This window comes from Nomascus leucogenys, chromosome 12 (genome assembly GCF_006542625.1).
Source record: "Nomascus leucogenys isolate Asia chromosome 12, Asia_NLE_v1, whole genome shotgun sequence".
NCBI lineage: Eukaryota > Metazoa > Chordata > Mammalia > Primates > Hylobatidae > Nomascus > Nomascus leucogenys.
In genome coordinates, this window is record NC_044392.1 from 56,096,568 (window position 1) to 56,116,225 (window position 19,658).

The 19,658-nt window shown below is 40.8% G+C and overlaps 1 protein-coding gene and 1 pseudogene across 1 annotated transcript in view; one reads left to right on the top strand and one right to left on the bottom strand.

The window, feature by feature from the left end:
• Nucleotides 1–19,658, top strand: part of LOC115837636 (putative neuroblastoma breakpoint family member 7) — a 655,832-nt gene that overhangs the window by 612,699 nt on the left and 23,475 nt on the right. Inside the window, 1 exon segment of the mRNA XM_030824746.1 lies at nt 14,236–14,338. Coding sequence (XP_030680606.1) covers nt 14,236–14,338 — 103 coding nt within the window.
• LOC100597447 lies at nt 13,177–13,742 on the bottom strand (annotated as a pseudogene).

Below are 19,658 nucleotides of genomic sequence, written 5' to 3' on the forward strand. Positions count from 1 at the left end.
ATAAAAAACGAAAAAGGGGATATCACCACCGATCCCACAGAAATACAATCTACCATCAGAGAATACTACAAACACCTCTATGCAAATAAACTAGAAAATCTAGAAGAAATGGATAAATTCCTCGACAAATACACCCTCCCAAGACGAAACCAGGAAGAAGTTGAATCTCTGAATAGACCAATAACAGGTTCTGAAATTGTGGCAATAATCAATAGCTTACCAACCAAAAAGAGTCCAGGACCTGATGGATTCACAGCTGAATTCTATCAGAGGTACAAGGAGGAACTGGTACCATTCCTTCTGAAACTATTCCAATCGATAGAAAAAGAGGGAATCCTCCCTAACACATTTTATGAAGCCAGCATCGTCCTGATACCAAAACCTGGCAGAGACATAACCAAAAAAGAGAATTTCAGACCAATATCCTTGATGAACATTGATGCAAAAATCCTCAATAAAATACTGGCAAACCGAATCCAGCAGCACATCAAAAAGCTTATCCACCATGATCAAGTGGGCTTCATCCCTGGGATGCAAGGCTGGTTCAACATACGCAAATCAATAAATGTAATCCAGCATATAAACAGAACCAAAGACAAAAACCACATGATTATCTCAACAGATGCAGAAAAGGCCTTTGACAAAATTCAACAACCCTTCATGCTAAAAACTCTCAATAAATTAGGTATTGATGGGACGTATCTCAAAATAATAAGAGCTATCTACGACAAACCCACAGCCAATATCATACTGAATGGGCAAAAACTGGAAGCATTCCCTCTGAAAACTGGCACAAGACAGGGATGCCCTCTCTCACCGCTCCTATTCAACATAGTGCTGGAAGTTCTGGCCAGAGCAATCAGGCAGGAGAAGGAAATAAAAGGTATTCAATTAGGAAAAGAGGAAGTCAAATTGTCCCTGTTTGCAGATGACATGATTGTATATCTAGAAAACCCCATTGTCTCAGCCCAAAATCTCCTTAAGCTGATTAGCAACTTCAGCGAAGTCTCAGGATACAAAATTAATGTACAAAAATCACAAGCATTCTTGTACACCAATAACAGACAAACAGAGAGCCAAATCATGAGTGAACTCCCATTCACAATTGCTTCAAAGAGAATAAAATACCTAGGAATCCAACTTACAAGGGATGTGAAGGACCTCTTCAAGGAGAACTACAAACCACTGCTCAATGAAATAAAGGAGGATACAAACAAATGGAAGAACATTCCATGCTCATGGGTTGGAAGAATCAATATCATGAAAATGGCCATACTGCCCAAGGTAATTTATAGATTCAATGCCATCCCCATCAAGCTACCAATGACTTTCTTCACAGAATTGGAAAAAACTACTTTAAAGTTCATATGGAACCAAAAAAGAGCCCACATCGCCAAGTCAATCCTAAGCCAAAAGAACAAAGCTGGAGGCATCACGCTACCTGACTTTAAACTATACTACAAGGCTACAGTAACCAAAACAGCATGGTACTGGTACCACAACAGAGACATAGATCAATGGAACAGAACAGAGCCCTCAGAAATGATGCCGCATAGCTACAACTATCTGATCTTTGACAAACCTGACAAAAACAAGAAATGGGGAAAGGATTCCCTATTTAATAAATGGTGCTGGGAAAACTGGCTGGCCATATGTAGAAAGCTGCAACTGGATCCCTTCCTTACACCTTATACAAAAATTAATTCAAGATGGATTAAAGACTTATATGTTAGACCTAAAACCATTAAAATCCTACAAGAAAACCTAGGCAATACCATTCAGGACATAGGCGTGGGCAAGGACTTCATGTCTAAAACACCAAAAGCAATGGCAACAAAAGCCAAAATCGACAAATGGGATCTCATTAAACTAAAGAGCTTCTGCACAGCAAAAGAAACTATCATCAGAATGAACAGGCAACCTACAGAATGGGAGAAAATTTTTGCAACCTACTCATCTGACAAAGGGCTAATATCCAGAATCTACAATGAACTCAAACAAATTTACAAGAAAAAAACAAACAACCCCATCAAAAAGTGGGCAGAGGACATGAACAGACACTTCTCAAAAGAAGACATTTATGCAGCCAGAAAACACATGAAGAAATGCTCATCATCACTGGCCATCAGAGAAATGCAAATCAAAACCACAGTGAGATACCATCTCACACCAGTTAGAATGGCCATCATTAAAAAATCAGGAAACAACAGGTGCTGGAGAGGATGTGGAGAAATAGGAACACTTTTACACTGTTGGTGGGACTGTAAACTAGTTCAACCATTGTGGAAGTCAGTGTGGCGATTCCTCAGGGATCTCGAACTAGAAATACCATTTGACCCAGCCATCCCATTACTGGGTATATACCCAAAGGACTATAAATCATGCTGCTATAAAGACACATGCACACGTATGTTTATTGTGGCACTATTCACAATAGCAAAGAGTTGGAACCAACCCAAATGTCCAACAATGATAGACTGGATTAAGAAAATGTGGCACATATACACCATGGAATACCATGCAGCCATAAAAAATGATGAGTTCGTGTCCTTTGTAGGGACATGGATGAAACTGGAAAACATCATTCTCAGTAAACTATCGCAAGGACAAAAAACCAAACACCGCATGTTCTCTCTCATAGGTGGGAATTGAACAATGAGAACTCATGGACACAGGAAGGGGAACATCACACTCTGGGGACTGTTGTGGGGTGGGGGGAGGGGGGAGGGACAGCATTAGGAGATACACCTAATGCTAAATGACGAGTTAATGGGTGCAGGAAATCAACATGGCACATGGATACATATGTAACAAACCTGCACATTGTGCACATGTACCCTAAAACCCTAAAGTATAATAAAAAAAAAATTTTCTTCTTCTCTTTTATAGACCTATAAATTTATATGTTTTTTCCTAAGTATCACTTTAGTTTCATCTCACAAATTTTAGTATGTTTTGTTCTATTTTCATTAAGTTTGAAGTATTTGCCAATTTTCTCTCCAGCAAGAGTCCCTCTGGCCATAGCCCTGGTTACTCCTGGACCAGCTTTGGCAGTTCCATTTAAAGTGATTACACAGATGGCTTTATTTTGGGTGAGAAGTCGGTGTTCTAATGAACATGGTCATGATATAGTCGACAGATGAAGTGATGGTGATTTCCCTTGTGCTGGGGTTTCCAAAGGCTTGAAGTATTTCATTATTAAAATTTTCAAATTTAAAACAAAGTTGAAAGACTTTTACAAAGGTGGGGTGCTTTTACCTATATACCTATCCCCTAGATTCTATCATTAATATTTACTATCCTTGCTTTATCATATATCTATATATTTACCCATCTCCCAATCCACCTCTTCATTCATCTACATTTTTTGATGCATTTCAAGTAAACTGCAGACATCAGTACACTGAATTCACGTCCCACTGAATCCTTCAGCATTCACGTCCTTTCCTAAAGTTCAATATTTATCTACAGTTTTTTTGCCTTTCAGGTAAAATTTACATACAATAAAATGCTGAAATTATAAGTGAACATTAGATGAGTTTTGACAAATGAATATGAACATATGGAACATTCTCATCACCATCAAATTTCTTCATGCCCCTTCCTGGTCAATTTTGACTTTATCTATAGGCAAATACTGCTTTTTTTTTTTCCATCAGAACATCATCAATGGAATTAAAGAGTGAGTACTTTTTTGCGTATGGCTCCTACTGCACTCAAAATGTTTTTGATATTCGTCCATGTTTTGTGTGTCAACCGTTTGTTCCTTTAGCCATTCCATGGAATGAATGTATCACAGTTTATTGATCCATTCTTGTATTGACAGATACTTGAATGTTTCCAGTTTTTCCTATTATGAATTAAACTGCTATGAACATTCTTGTATAAATCATTTTCTGGACATGTTTTAATTTCTCTTGGATAAATGCTTAGGAATTACTGAGTCATAGACTAGGTAGCTGTTTAGTTCTGTAAGAATATGCCAGACATTTTTTCCCAAAGTGTTTATACTATTGTACATTCCGACCATTAATATATGAAGGTGAGAAAGCTTTTGCTACTTCCAAAGAGGCCTCTCTATATACATGTGATTTTTTTCTAACTGGAGACATGGCTGATGACTTCAGGGACATGAGCATGGGATACAGGACACCTGTCATCACCACCACCATGAAGTTGGGATTCAGGAAGGAGGTTAATCATATAAAGAGCCCTGTGACCAGCATGAGCTTATGTCAAGCCACACAGGGCACTCAAGTGAACAAGGTATAGGGCGCCCTGGGGTCATGGTAAGAAAGTGTCTCATTGGTAAAACCTTTTCTCATGGGGAAGTAAATAAATTCTTTGTTCCTTCTTGGTAGCCCTTGAAGATAAGGATGGTCAAACAAAATAATATCATACCTGGAGAAACTCAGATCTTGCTAAGATTTAGTAGTTGAGAATCCACTGTTAATGCCAAGAAGCAGACACCAGTTGGGATCAAATGTGAGCCTATGGATCAAGGTATGTGCTCAAACAGAGCTTTTTGAAAGATGCTACCAGCAGTTTTTCCAGGGCAGAGATGGGTCCTTTATTTTTCTCTCTAATCTAGCCCATATGCTTAGCTGAGAAGTTTTCTTCATATCACTTTAAATGATGATGTCCCTTGTTCAACAATTTTCTAAACATTCTTTAGATAAGAATTTTATGGGCATTCTTTATTGCATTAGGATTAAATTTAATGCATCTTAAGGTTTTATTGCAAAGTCTTGCCTTGTTTCCTTTTTAAGATGATACAATTTATAACATGCAAGTTTGCTGTCTGTCCCCTCCTTTTATGTACATATAAAATGAGCAAACATGTGGCCATGAAACAGATGGTCATAGAATTGGTTCAGTGGTTGTGAGTGCAGCAACCCAAGGGTGTCTTATCTGAAATACCACCAAGAATGCTTGGACACAGTAGACAAAGGTTTTTCAACTGGACACCTTAGGATACATGCTTCCAAAAGCAAAGTAGCTGGAAAGAAACCAGAATAACAGAATGTCAGACCCAGAGGAACATTTGGAGGTAATTCAGTACCTCCTCCTTTTCAACCTACAGGGGAGATAGTGGAACAGAAGCAGGGATGGGTCTGCCTGCTGTGCCCACAATTCACTGGAGATCATTGTGGTGAAGAATTTCATTTATAATGAAGGAGAAATAAACTCCCGTCAGCTTAAATTCAGGCAGGTTTATTGAAAAGGTGAAGAAGCATCTTGCAGAAGCAAAGTATGGCTGAGGCTTGTGGGCTCTGTCTGGGAAAATGAGCAGGTGACAGTGGCTGATGCTGCAACTGACTCTGGGGCCTCATGGTCTGTTGTTCTCTGTGAGCACCTCTTCTATTCTCTTGTGTCTTCCCTCAGCCTGGCAGTCTCTGTATACTCTGCAACACATAAGTGAACATGGCTGTGCCAGCCCCAATGCCACCTGGCAGTTTAAGTCAAATTAAAAAGGCATGAAATAAACTGGCCCTTTATAATACAGCTGTTGGAACAACAGTTGAAAATATAATATCTTGACTCCTGGTTGAGTGTTTTATGCTGAATTTTCTTTTCTGAACAGAGCAAAGACTTTGGGATATTAGTGCCATCTAGCATTATTAGCTAGTATTCTCCTTTTGTTTCCCCTATAACATCCCCTCCACCTGACCACAGATCCACTCTCTACTCATTTCCATCCTGTCTTATGCCACTTGGGGCTTGTCCCTTCTAGAATGCATCTCTGGCTCCCCTGCGTGCACACTTCCAGTTAGGTTTAGCAATGGCGGGCACCCAGTGGAGCCTGGAAGTGAGAGGAAGGTGAGGTCCCTATTTCTTCCCACTCCCTCCCTGCTCTGGCACTGAGTATCTGGCAATAGATGTATCTGTCTATTACTTCAGTGGCCACTCTTCCATAGCCCCAATTCTCAGTGGGTCCCATAGCATTATTTACCTTTGTTCCTTTAGCTCCCACCAAGGAAGATCCAGAGACATTCTCCTCACCAAGGCGTTAAGAAATGCATGGGTGAGGGGAACAGCGGTGTGTATGTAAAAGTCCTGTGGCGCCTCTCCTCTGCAGGCTAAAGGTCATGGCAGGAGATGCTGCATGGATTTGCCCTCCCTGCTGTCAGTGAGAACAACAGGGTTCTGGAAGAGTAGAGGACAGGCCATGGGACTTGGCCATCTAGAGACAAGGCAGAAGCGATTTCCTTGAGAGGCAGGGACATGTGGTGGTTACTAATCATTGTGAGGTGTCTGGGAATGTAATGGATGGGAAATCTACTAAGAAACCAACTTATGTAATAATTAGGAAAGCTCTAGTTCTGAGGACAGAGACCTGATGGAGTCACCATAGTGGGAATTTATGACCTGGCATCAAGTTCAGATGCCTAGAGCTTCTTGACTGAGGGGAGATTGGATCCCTTGGGGAAGAGTGAAGCCTTCAATGCTGCCACAAGTGTATGCTGTAAATCTTCCTTCAGGTCTTCCCCAGAAGGACCTGAAGCCGTTTATGTGGGTGACTGAGGAAAGGGAAATACTCAGAGCTTCTGTGGCTTTTTGGATTCTGGCTCTGAAGAATGCTAACCTAAGGGCAACTGTGGTAGTCATGAAAATGCAATACTTGCATTTCCAGCTGCAGAAGGCCTATTGAATCAATAGCCCCAGGTGCTACACTCCGAATCGAGGACTTGATGACATTTCCCCCAGATCTGTACTAGCCCATGAGGAGGAAAGCCTCATATCAAGTCCTCCCAACGGAACACCCATGATGACTCATGAGGATGTGGAAGCTGTTTTCCTGTGGCAACTGTGACTTTCTTTCTTCAAAGTCTGTTTTGTTCCTGCACATTAACTGATTTATATAAAATAAGAGAATAAATGCCTACACTCCCATAAGTCTATCTTTTACTGATAAACTCTAGTTCTGAGGACAGAAGCTTGATGGAGTCAGTATAGTGGGAATTTATAACCTGGCATCCAGTTCTGAGACCTGGAGCTTCTTGACTGAGGGGAGATCGGGTCCCTTTGGGGAAGAAAGAAGCCTTCAATGTTGTCACAAGTGTATTCTGTAAATCTTCCTCTAGGCCTTCCCAGAGGGACCTGATATATGACTTATGATACGGTGACCCCAAATTCAGGGTGTTCTCGTCTACTCTCAAGAATGCAATATCTTCTCCCTCAGGATTCAACCTAGTACCAGTATTTGTGTATAGCTACACATGTTAATAGACCATAGCTAATTAGATGAGGAATGGTAGACCCAATTCAACCATACAGACATCAACCATATCAGCATACAGGCATCCCTCTCCCACCGTTTCATTCTTGTCCCAACTCCAAAGTCTTCTCCATTTTATTTGTATTAATTTTCTATTGCTGCATACTAAATTACTGCAAGCTTTAGAGGCTTAAAATAACAACCATTTTCTTTCTTTCAGTGTCCACAGATCAGAAGTTCAGGCCTGGATTAGCTGGGTCTTCCTCTCAGGGCCTCACAGGCTGAAATTAGGCTAGGTTTCTTTCTGGAGGTTCTGGTGAAGAACTTTCTTTCAAGTTTCCTCAGGTTGTCAGCTGAGTTCAGTTCCTTGTGACTGTAGGACTGACATCTCTGTTTTCTTGCTGGCTGTCAGCCAGGAGCCTCTCGCTGCTCCTAGAGGTCTCCCGTGTTCCTAGTGCATGCTTCCTCCAGCCAGCAGTGGAGAATCACCCTGCATGGAAACCCTTCTGCACTTCACATCTCTCCAGGAAGACCTCAGTCCCTCCAAGGAACTCTCATTCATTAGGTGAAGCTCATAAGATAATCTCTCTTAGATTCAACTGATTTGGAACCTTGATTACATCTGCTAACCTGTTTTTGCCATAAATCATAACACAATCACAGGAGTGATATCACTGGCTTTGTCTACACTCAGGAAGAAGTGATTATATAAGAGCAAAGATCACTGGGGGTCATCTTAGGATTCTGTCTACCATAATATTATAAAGGCACAGTAATTAAAAGAGTATAACAGATTTCTGCTTGTATCTGTTAGAATAAATCATATCAGACTAATCCTGCCTCCACAAACAACCATAAAATTGTTTTCAGACAGTGGACAACAGGCAACTTAAGGGGGAAACCCCATGATTTCCTAGTTCTTTGTCTGGGGAGAATTTCTCAGCAGCTGCACAGCGGGCTAGAGTCCACTCAGAGCAGGGCAGCCTCACTGAGCTGAGAAGGCAGAGATCAGAGTTCAAGGCCACTGAAGAAATTGCAATCTGCAGGGCAAGGCACCAATAGGAGACAGCTGTTCAGAGGGGCAGGTCTCAAAGTCCATCTGGGGTTCCATGTGCACACTTATCAAGGACTGGACTGTACCTGCAGAAGGAAAAGACTAACAGGTTTAACATAGGAGTGGCTGCTATAAAATCGAGTTTGGATCAGAGGTACTTGTGGTGGAGGAGGGTTGGGGAATGGATGATGGAGTTCCTGCCATCCAGGGTGGGAAGAATTCATGCACACCTCGTTAGAACCCAGGTATCCAACTGAGACACTAGAATGGCTGTGCTTTAGGAATAAGTGTCATGCTTTATAACCCCTTCTAGACCAGCCCTAGTAAAGCCTAAAACCAAACCCTGACAAAATCCACAAAGCGGTGGATTGGTGATTGAGTCCTGCCAAATTAGAGGGTCTTGGGAAATGCTGTGGGCTTTCCATGAATCCACTGTAACAAAACATAAACCAAGTCCACGTTAAGTCCAAAGTGATCGGACAGTAATTTTACTGCCCACTAGAACAAAATTAATTCACAGAATCAGTGACACAAGTCAGCCAAGTCGACATTTAAGCAAAATACATCTAAGAACAGCTAATAAATAACTCTTCTCAAACTCACATAGAACATTCACCAAGACAGACCACATATGCTGAGCCATACTTAGTATTTTCTGTCCTTTCTCTTTGACTCATGTATACTGTGATCAAACTCTTAAAATTATATACTTTAATGATGTGCAGTTATTTGTATGTAAGTTACATTTCAACATATTTGTTAAAAGTTTATAATTAAAAAAACTGTCCTAGCTTGATTCAAGAAATCTTTTTTATATTTAAAAATATAATTTTATCTATTATCAGGGCAAAAGAGAAAAACCGTATGATTACCCTGACATACACAGTAAAAGCATTTGGCAAAATTGAAAACTTTTTTCATGATTTATAAAAACAAAACCCCAGAAAACTCTCAGCATGATAAGAACAGAAGGCAACACTTCCAACCCCATTAAGGGCAGATTTGAAAAACCCACAGGTAACATTATATTAAATGGCATAAGATTGAATCCTTTTTCATTAAATCAGAGAAAAAAGTAGAATACCTGTTGTTACTCTTTCAATTCAGCATTATACTAGATATCTAAATCAATGCAAAAAAGTAGGAAAAATAAATAAAGTATTGAAGAGTTTAAAAATAAAGAATTGAAGCTGTCTTTATTCACAGATGATGACTGTGTATGTTAACAATTCTAGAAATGTTCTCACTCATAGGTGGGAATTGAAGAATGAGAACTCATGGACACAGGAAGGGGAACATCACACTCTAGGGACTGTTGTGGGGTGGGGGGAGGGGGGAGGGACAGCATTAGGAGATATACCTAATGCTAAATGACGAGTTAATGGGTGCAGGAAATCAACATGGCACGTGGATACATATGTAACAAACCTGCACACTGTGCACATGTACCCTAAAACCTAAAGTATAATTAAAAAAAAAAAAACAATTCTAGAAATCTACAAAAATCTACCAAAACTAATTAGTGAGTTTGGTAACATTGCAGAATATAAGCTCAATATAAGTAGTCTTTTGTATTTCTGTGTATTATCAATGAGCATTTGGAAAATGAAATAAAAATACGATTTCATTTAAAGTAACATCTAAATACATGTTATGCTTATAAATAAATTCAACAGGCTGGACGGGGTGGCTCACACCTGTATTCTCAGCACTTTGGGAGGCTGAGGTGGGCAGATCATGAGGTCAGCAGATTGAGACCATCATGCCTAACATGGCGAAACCCAGTCTCTACTAAAAATACAAAAAATTAACTGGGCATGGTGGCATGTGTCTGTACTCCCAGCTACTTGGGAGGCTGAGGCAGGAGGATCACTTGAACCTGGGAGGCAGAGGTTCAGTGGACTGAGATCACATCTCTGCACTCCAGCCTGGGTAACACAACGAGACTCTGTCTCAATTAAAAAAAGAAAGAAAGAAAGTCAACAAAATTTACGCAAGGCCAGTACACCAAAAACTACAAAAAAAAATCACTTTGAGAAATTATGAAAGAACTAAATTAGTGGGGAGATAAACTTTGTCATGGATCAGAAGAGTTATTTTTAAAAAGTCAGTTCTTCACAAATTGATCTCCAGATCCAATGCAATTCTAATAAAAATTCCAACTGGCATTTTGGCAGAAATTTACAAGCTGATTCTACCATTTATATGGTAATGTCAATTATCAAGAATAATGAGACGGCAGTATTATAAAAGAATAATGGAGAATGAATTCACTACCTATTTCCAGAATTACTCTACAGCTATGAAAATCAAGATCATGTGTTTTGTTGAAAAAAATAGAACATATATCAGTGGAAGAGAAGAGAGAATCCAGAAATAGATACTCACATATGTGTCTAATTAATGATTCTTAGGACATACATATACGTATACACACCCACACCCACATATATATATATATATACATATATATACGTATATATATATATATACGTATATATATATGAAGGTTTTTTTTTTGAAGCTTATCTATCATTATCTCCAAATAGGGAACATTAAGAGAACATAAAAAGAAGCCACAATATAGGAGATATCATATTTATCTCCCACAAAGGGTGTTTTTTAGAGTCTATTATCTATCTATCTATCTATCTATCGCAGTCTGATAAGATAAACAACACAATGAAACAATTTCTCAAAAGAATTGAAAAGATACTCCCAGAAAAGAAGATACATGAATGGTCAATTATCACAGGAAAAGATGCTTTACTGTTTAGTCATCAGGGAGATCAATAAATACAACAATGAGATACCGGTAGATATCCTTGAGAATGGCTAAAATTAAAAAGGTTGAAAATAGCACATGTTGTTGAGGATATAAAGCACTTGGAAGTCTTATACTTGTAGGAATGAAAAATGGTACGGCTCCTTTGAAAATCTAACAGTTTCTTAAAGGTGAAACATATACCAATCAGATGGACAGTCATTCCATTCCTAGGAATTTACACAGCATGTCTGCACAGTGATCTGTATGTGTTTTCCAGACCAAACTGAGGGGCGGGCTGCTATTTCTGGTGGCCCTGTAATGAGGTGCAGACGAACTGGGGAGGAAGAGAGTTTTTACTTCTGCAACTGGTTACAGGGAAAAGGCCTGGAAATTATCACCAGACCAACTCAAAATTACAAAGTTTTCCAGAGCTTATGTACCTTCTAAGCTGTATGTGTATGTGGAAGTGTGCATTCATCTAAATACATAAGTGATTAACTTCATTTACTCTATAACTAAGGTCTGAGTCCTGAAGACCTTCCTCTGGAACCTCAGTAAATGCACTTAATCTAAATGGGTCCAGGTGCTGAGGGCCCTTATCTTGTCTGCTACTAAATCACAGAGGTTTGGGGAGTTCCCTCAGACCTCCAATAAATTTGTTTGTGGAGGCCTGGGGAGTTTCTTCAGACCCCCAATAAAACTTGTTTTATACTAAATTAATCCTGTTAAGAATGCCTTCTTTATTTCGTCATGCTCTAAGGCCCAGGAAAAGCCTAGGCAAAACTCTTGGTGGGCTTTTGTTACATTCCAGCCTTTATATAAGGGCACCGGCTTTTTTTTTCTTTCCTCTTAATATTTAACTGAACCACTCAGTCAGTACTGAAACAGCTGTTAGGGAGGCCTGGGTTAGTGAGACCTGGCCTGCCACGTACGGATGCTCATGATAGTTTCTTCATAATAGCCCAAATTTGGAATGATAGAAATGTCCAACAACAAGTAAAAGGACAAACAAACATGGTATAGCCCTGTGAAGGAATACTACTCAGCAATTACAAGGCATTAACTGTTGATGCAAATACTCATATGGATGGATTTTAAAATTACATTGATGCATGAAAGAAGGCAGACACAAAAGAACACAGTTATCATTTCATTTATAGAAAATGGTTAAAAATGCAAACGGATCTGAAGTGACAGTGGCTCCTTGGGGCTGAGGGTTCAAAGACTGATGAACTGCAAAGGGCTACAATGATGTACAAGAAACTTTGGGGCATAGGGAATTTCCTCTATCTTGGTTGTGGCAGTAGTTCCATCAGTGTATACATTTGTAAACATGCATTGAATTACACGTTTTAAAGTGGTGCAGTCTGTTGTACCGAAATTATACTTTCATAAAGTTGATTTCATCATCTTAATTTCTCCATACTAGCAATTAGCAGCTAGAAAATGAAATTCAATAAAACATAATAGAGATTAATAGCCAGAATCATTACATGCTTAAGAACACATGCAATGAAGCAGGTACAAGGCCCCTAAAAGCAATTGGTGAGAAAAATTAAAGAAGACTAGAGAAATATATATCATGTTTGATTGGAAGACTCAATTTTGTTGGCATATTACATCAACACAATTCTGATTAATATTTCTAGTAGGAGATTTTAGAGAAATTTAAAAGCTAATTTCAAAATGTATTTGAAAATCAAAGAACCTAGAATAAGCAAGTCGATCTTGAAGAAGCAGTAAGTTGGAGGACTTACTCTGCTAGATTTCAAACCTGATTTTAAAGCTACAGTAATTTAAAAACGGTAGTAATGGTGTAAGTATTCATAAATATATCAAAGTAAAAGAATACAGATTCAAACAATATGCCCACATATGTACAGTTATTTATTTTTTTTAGTAAAATCTTTTTTATTCATAAAAAATCTCTCAAAACAAAAAAGTTTTCCAACCACATACAGGAGGGGTATGGGTAGGGGAAGGTGTCTGTCAGTATATCCCTGGTCCCCAGCCCATGTGGTTTTGGCAGCAATAAGGTGTGTGGGGTAATGGCCCCTGAAATTAAAATGGTGTGTGTATGAGAAGGAAAGGAGGGCAAAGCTGTGGGGAGCGGTGGAGGGGAAGGAACAAAGGAGGTCAGTACTGGGAACGCTGAAGGTGGGAGGCCATTTCATAACATTTCTTTGTTATGAAATGGTGAAACTGCCGTGGACACCTTTGCCCATCAGCAGGCCTAGCATCTTGGCAGTCATGGTGACAGTGACATTGAAGGTGGGGTCTCCACCGATGCTCTTCATATGAAGATCCACGGTCAGTTCCCCATCCTGCAGCAGCAAGTCCGGGACCACAGTATATTTCTGGCCCCCCAGTGTCAGCCCATTCATGAAAAAGCGTGACCAGTCTTTGCCAACCAGGACACCAACCTCAGCTGGCGTGATGTTGACGAAGGTTTTCCCTGGGACGGCGGCCCAGATGGAGGGCGAGTCCTTGTTGCCCACAATGGCTGTGTCCTAACAGGTCCCGTCTGCCACGAGGCTGTAGATGGAGGCGTCCACCTGGCTGTTGCGCTGCTGTGTGGGCTCCTCTGGTCGCTGCTGCTGGGGCCGCCTGGGCTGGCAGGCGGGGGAGGTGGAGAGCTCAGGACAGGAGCTGTCCTCCTCACCACGGCTCTGCTAGCTGTGCAGCAGCCCTTGCACCGCCATTTCTTTTATATATATATGTATATATATATTTTTTATTATTATACTTCAAGTTCTAGGGTACATGTGCACAACGTGCAGTTTTGTTACATAAGTGTACGTGTGCCATGTTGGTTTGCTGCACCCATTAACTCGTCATTTACATTATGTATATATCCTAATGCTATCCCTCCCCCAGCCCTCACTCCACTTGGGAAAGTGACCCCGCATTCAGAGTCAGACCTCAGGGGCTGTGAATTCTGACTCCACTTCATTGTGGTTGAATCACCTTGTCAATTTCCTTGATGTGTCCTGAGTTTCTCTTTCTTCGTCTCTAAATTTTGGTGGATCGGATGCTAGAAAATAGGGAGACTGAAGAGTAAAGATGTGGAAATCCCTGCCTAGAGCCTGGTACTGGGGACAGTTTTGTCCTTGGGATAAACCTGGCTCCTGCCCTGTAGGCAATGACCACAGCAGCATGTCCAGCTTTCCACTGAGGCAAGTGTGTCTGTCTTAGAGTATGAAGAGTGCAAAGACCTCATAAAATCTATGCTGAGGGAAGAGCTGCAGTTCAAGGAGGAGAAGCTTGCAGAGCAGCTAGGGCAAGCTGAGGAGCTCAGGTGAGGGGGCCCTTTGGGGGCAGGAAGGTGGGCAGGTGTGTAAATCTCTGAAGTACAGCAGCTTGGTGGGGAGAAGTAAAAGCTAAGCTGGGCCAAGGGAAGGGCAGGAATTGCCATGGCAGGCTCATGACACACAAATATTTATGAAACAGAGAACAAGGATAATAATAAGTTATGGGTTGCAGTTGCTTCTAAGAGCCTTTTTTTCTCTTTTTCAAACAAGTCATTGTTGAGGTGAAATTTGCACAATACAAAATTTACCAAAAGAGTGGGAACCAGGGTGGAACCAAGATGGCTGAAGAGGAACAGCTCTGGTCTGCAGCTCCCAGCCTGAGCGACACAGAAGACGGGTGATTTCTGCATCTCCGTTTAAGGTACCCAGTTCATCTCACTAGGGAGTGCCAAACAGTGGGTGCAGGACAGCTGGTGCAGTGCACTGCGCGTGAGCCGAAGCAGGGTGAGGCATTGCTTCACTCGGGAAGTGCAAGGGGTCAGGGAATTCCCTTTCCTAGTCAAAGAAAGGGGTAACAGACAGCACCTGGAAAATTGGGTCAGTCCCACCCTAATACCGCGCTTTTCCAATGGGCCTGGAAAATGGCACACCAGGAGATTGTGTCCCACACCTGGCTCGGAGGGTCCTATGCCCACGGAGTCTCGCTGATTGCTAGCACAGCAGTCTGAGATCAAACTGCAAGGTGGCAGTGAGGCTGGGGGAGGGGCGCCCGCCATTGCCCAGGCTTGCTTAGGTAAACAAAGCAGCCAGGAAGCTCGAACTGGGTGGAGCCCACCACAGCTCAAGGAGGCCTGTCTGCCTCTGTAGGCTCCATCTCTGGGGGCAGGGCACAGACAAACAAAAATTCAGCAGGAAACTCTGCAGACTTAAATGTCCCTGTCTGACTGACAGCTTTGAAGAGAGTAGTGGTTCTCCCAGCAGGCAGCTGGAGATCTGAGAACGGACAGACTGCCTCCTAAAGTGGGTCCCTGACCCCTGAGCAGCCTAACTGGGAGGCACCCCCCAGTAGGGACAGACTGACACCTCACTCGGCAAGGTACTCCTCTGAGACAAAACTTCTAGAGGAACTATCAGACAGCTGAATTTGTGGTCTTATGAAGATCCGCTGTTCTGCAGCCACCGCTGCTGACACCCAGACAAACAGGGTCTGGAGTGGTCCTCTAGCAAACTCCAACAGACCTGCAGCTGAGGGTCCTGTCTGGTAGAAGGAAAACTAACAAACAGAAAAGACATCCACACCAAAAACCCATCTGTACATCACCATCATCAAAGACCAAAAGTAGATAAAACCACAAAGATGGGGAAAAAACAGAGCAGAAAAACTGGAAACTCTAAAAAGCAGAGCACCCCTCCTCCTCCAAAGGAACGCAGTTCCTCACCAGCAACGGAACAAAGCTGGACAGAGAATGACTTTGACGAGTTGAGAGAAGAAGGCTTCAGATGATCAAACTACTCCAAGCTACAGGAGGAAATTCAAAACAATAACAAAGAAGTTAAAAACTTTGAAAAAAATTAGACAAATGGATAACTAGAATAACCAATGGAGAGAAGGGCTTAAAGGAGCTGATGGAGCTGAAAGCCAAGTATTGAGAACTACGCGAAGATTGCAGAAGTCTCAGTAGCCAATGCGATCAACTGGAAGAAAGAGTGTCAGTGATGGAAGATGAAATGAATGAAATGAAGTCAGAAGGGAAGTTTAGAGAAAAAAGAATAGAAAGGAATGAACAAAGCTTCCAAGAAATTTGGGACTATGTGAAAAGACCAAACCTATGTCTGATTGGTGTACCTGAAAATGACGGGGAGAATGGAACCAAGTTGGAAAACACTCCGCAAGATATTATCAAAGAGAACTTCCCCAATCTTGCAAGGCAGGCCAACATTCAGATTCAGGAAATACAGAGAACGCCACGAAGATACTCCTTGAGAAGAGCAACTCCAAGGCACATAATCATCAGATTCACCAAAGTTGAAATGAAGGAAAAAATGTTAAGGGCAGCCAGAGAGAAAGGTCGGGTTACCCACAAAGGGAACCCCATCAGACTAACAGCGGATCTCTCGGCAGAAAATCTACAAGCCAGAAGAGAGTGGGGGCCGATATTCAACATTCTTAAAGAAAAGAATTTTCAACCCAGAATTTGCTATCCCGCCAAACTAAGCTTCATAAGTGAAGGAGAAATAAAATACTTTACAGACAAGCAAACGCTGAGTGATTTTGTCACCACCAGGCGTGCCTTAAAAGAGCTCCTGAAGGAAGCACTAAACATGGAAAGGAACAACCGGTACCAGCCACTGCAAAAACATGCCAAATTGTAAAGACCATCGAGGCTAGAAAGAAACTGCATCAACTAACAAGCAAAATAACCAACTAACATCCTAATGTCAGGATCAAATTCACACATAACAATATTAACTTTAAATGTAAATGGGCTAAATGCTCCAATTAAAAGACACAGACTGGCAAACTGGATAAGGAGTCAAGACCCATCAGTATGCTGTATTCAGGAAACCCATCTCATGTGCAGAGACACACATCGACTCAAAATAAAGGGATGGAGGAAGATCTATCAAGCAAATGGAAAACAAAAAAAGGCAGGGGTTGCAATCCTAGTCTCTGATAAAATAGACTTTAAACCAACAAAGATCAAAAGAGACAAAGAAGGCCATTACATAATGGTAAATGGATCAATTCAACAAGAAGAGCTAACTATCCTAAATATATATGCACCCAACACAGGAGCACCCAGATGCATAAAGCAAGTCCTGAGTGACCTACAAAGGGACTTGAACTCCCACACAATAATAATGGGAGATTTTAACACCCCACTGTCAACATTAGACAGATCAATGAGACAGAAAGTTAACAAGGATATCCAGGAATTGAACTCAGCTCTGCACGAAGAGGACCTAATAGACATCTACAGAACTCTCCACCCCAAATCAACAGAATACACATTTTTTTCAGCACCACACCACACCTATTCCAAAATTGACCACATAGTTGGAAGTAAAGCTCCCTTCAGCAAATGTAAAAGAACAGAAATTATAACAAACTGTCTCTCAGACCACAGTGCAATCAAACTAGAACTCAGGATTAAGAAACTCACTCAAAACTTCTCAACTACATGGAAACTGAACAACCTGCTCCTGAATGACTATTGGGTACATAATGAAATAAAGGCAGAAATAAAGATGTTCTTTGAAACCAATGAGAACAAAGACACAACATACCAAAATCTCTGGGACACATTCAAAGCAGTGTGTAGAGGGAAATTTAAGGCACTAAATGCCCACAAGAGAAAGCAGGAAAGATCCAAAATTGACACCTTAACATCACAATTAAAAGACCTAGAAAAGCAAGAGCAAACACATTCAAAAGCTAGCAGAAGGCTAGAAATAACTAAAATCCGAGCAGAACTGAAGGAAATAGAGACACAAAAAGCCCTTCAAAATTTAATGAATCCAGGAGCTGGTTTTTTGAAAAGATCAACAAAATTGATAGACCGTTAGCAAGACTAATAAAGAGGAAAAGAGAGAAGAATAAAATAGATGCAATAAAAAATGAAAAAGGGGATATCACCACCGATCCCACAGAAATACAATCTACCATCAGAGAATACTACAAACACCTCTATGCAAATAAACTAGAAAACTAGAAGAAATGGATAAATTCCTCTACAAATACACCCTCCCAAAACTAAACCAGGAAGAAGTTGAATCTCTGAATAGACTAATAACAGGCCCTGAAATTGTGGCAATAATCAATAGTTTACCAACCAAAAAGAGTCCAGGACCTGATGGATTCACAGCTGAATTCTACCAGAGGTACAAGGAGGAACTGGTACCATTCCTTCTGAAACTATTCCAATCGATAGAAAAAGAGGGAATCCTCCCTAACACATTTTATGAGGCCAGCATCATCCTGATACCAAAGCCTGGCAGAGACACAATCAAAAAAGAGAATTTCAGACCAATATCCTTGATGAACATTGATGCAAAAATCCTCAATAAAGTACTGGCAAGCTGAATCCAGCAGCACATCAAAAAGCTTATACACCATGATCAAGTGGGCTTCATCCCTGGGATGCAAGGCTGGTTCAACATACACAAATCAATAAATGTAATCCAGCATATAAACAGAACCAAAGACAAAAACCACATGATTATCTCAATAGATGCAGAAAAGGCCTTTGACAAAATTCAACAACCCTTCATGCTAAAAACTCTCAATAAATTAGGTATTGATTGGACATATCTCAAAATAATAAGAGCTATCTATGACAAACCCACAGCCAATATCATACTGAATGGGCAAAAACTGGAAGCATTCCCTTTGAAAACTGGCACAAGACAGGGATGCCCTCTCTCGCCACTCCTATTCAACATAGTGCTGGAAGTTCTGGCCAGGGCAATCAGGCAGGAGAAGGAAATAAAGGGTATTCAATTAGGAAAAGAGGAAGTCAACTTGTCCCTGTTTGCAGATGACATGATTGTATATCTAGAAAACCCCATTGTCTCAGCCCAAAATCTCCTTAAGCTGATTAGCAACTTCAGCAAAGTCTCAGGATACAAAATCAATGTACAAAAATCAGAAGCATTCTTGTACACCAATCACAGACAAACAGAGAGCCAAATCATGAGTGAACTCCCATTCATAATTGCTTCAAAGAGAATAAAATATCTGGGAATCCAACTTACAAGGGATGTGAAGGACCTCTTCAAGGAGAACTACAAACCACTGCTCAATGAAATAAGGGAGGATACAAACAAATGGAAGAACATTCCATGCTCATGGGTTGGAAGAATCAATATCGTGAAAATGGCCATACTGCCCAAGGTAATTCATAGATTCAATGCTATTCCCATCAAGCTACCAATGACTTTCTTCACAGAATTGGAAAAAACTACTTTAAAGTTCATATGGAACCAAAAAAGAGCCCGCATTGCCAAGTCAATCCTAAGCCAAAAGAACAAAGCTGGAGGCATCACGCTGCCTGACTTCAAACTATACTGCAAGGCTACAGTAACCAAAACAGCATGGTATTGGTACCACAACAGAGACATAGATCAATGGAACAGAACAGAGCCCTCAGAAATAATGCCGCATATCTACAACTGTCTGATCTTTGACAAAACTGACAGAAACAAGAAATGGGGAAAGGATTCCCTATTTAATAAATGGTGCTGGGAAAACTGGCTAGCCATATGTAGAAAGCTGAAACTGGACCCCTTCCTTACACCTTATACAAAAATTAATTCAAGATGGATTAAAGACTTAAATGTTAGACCTAAAACCATTAAAATCCTACA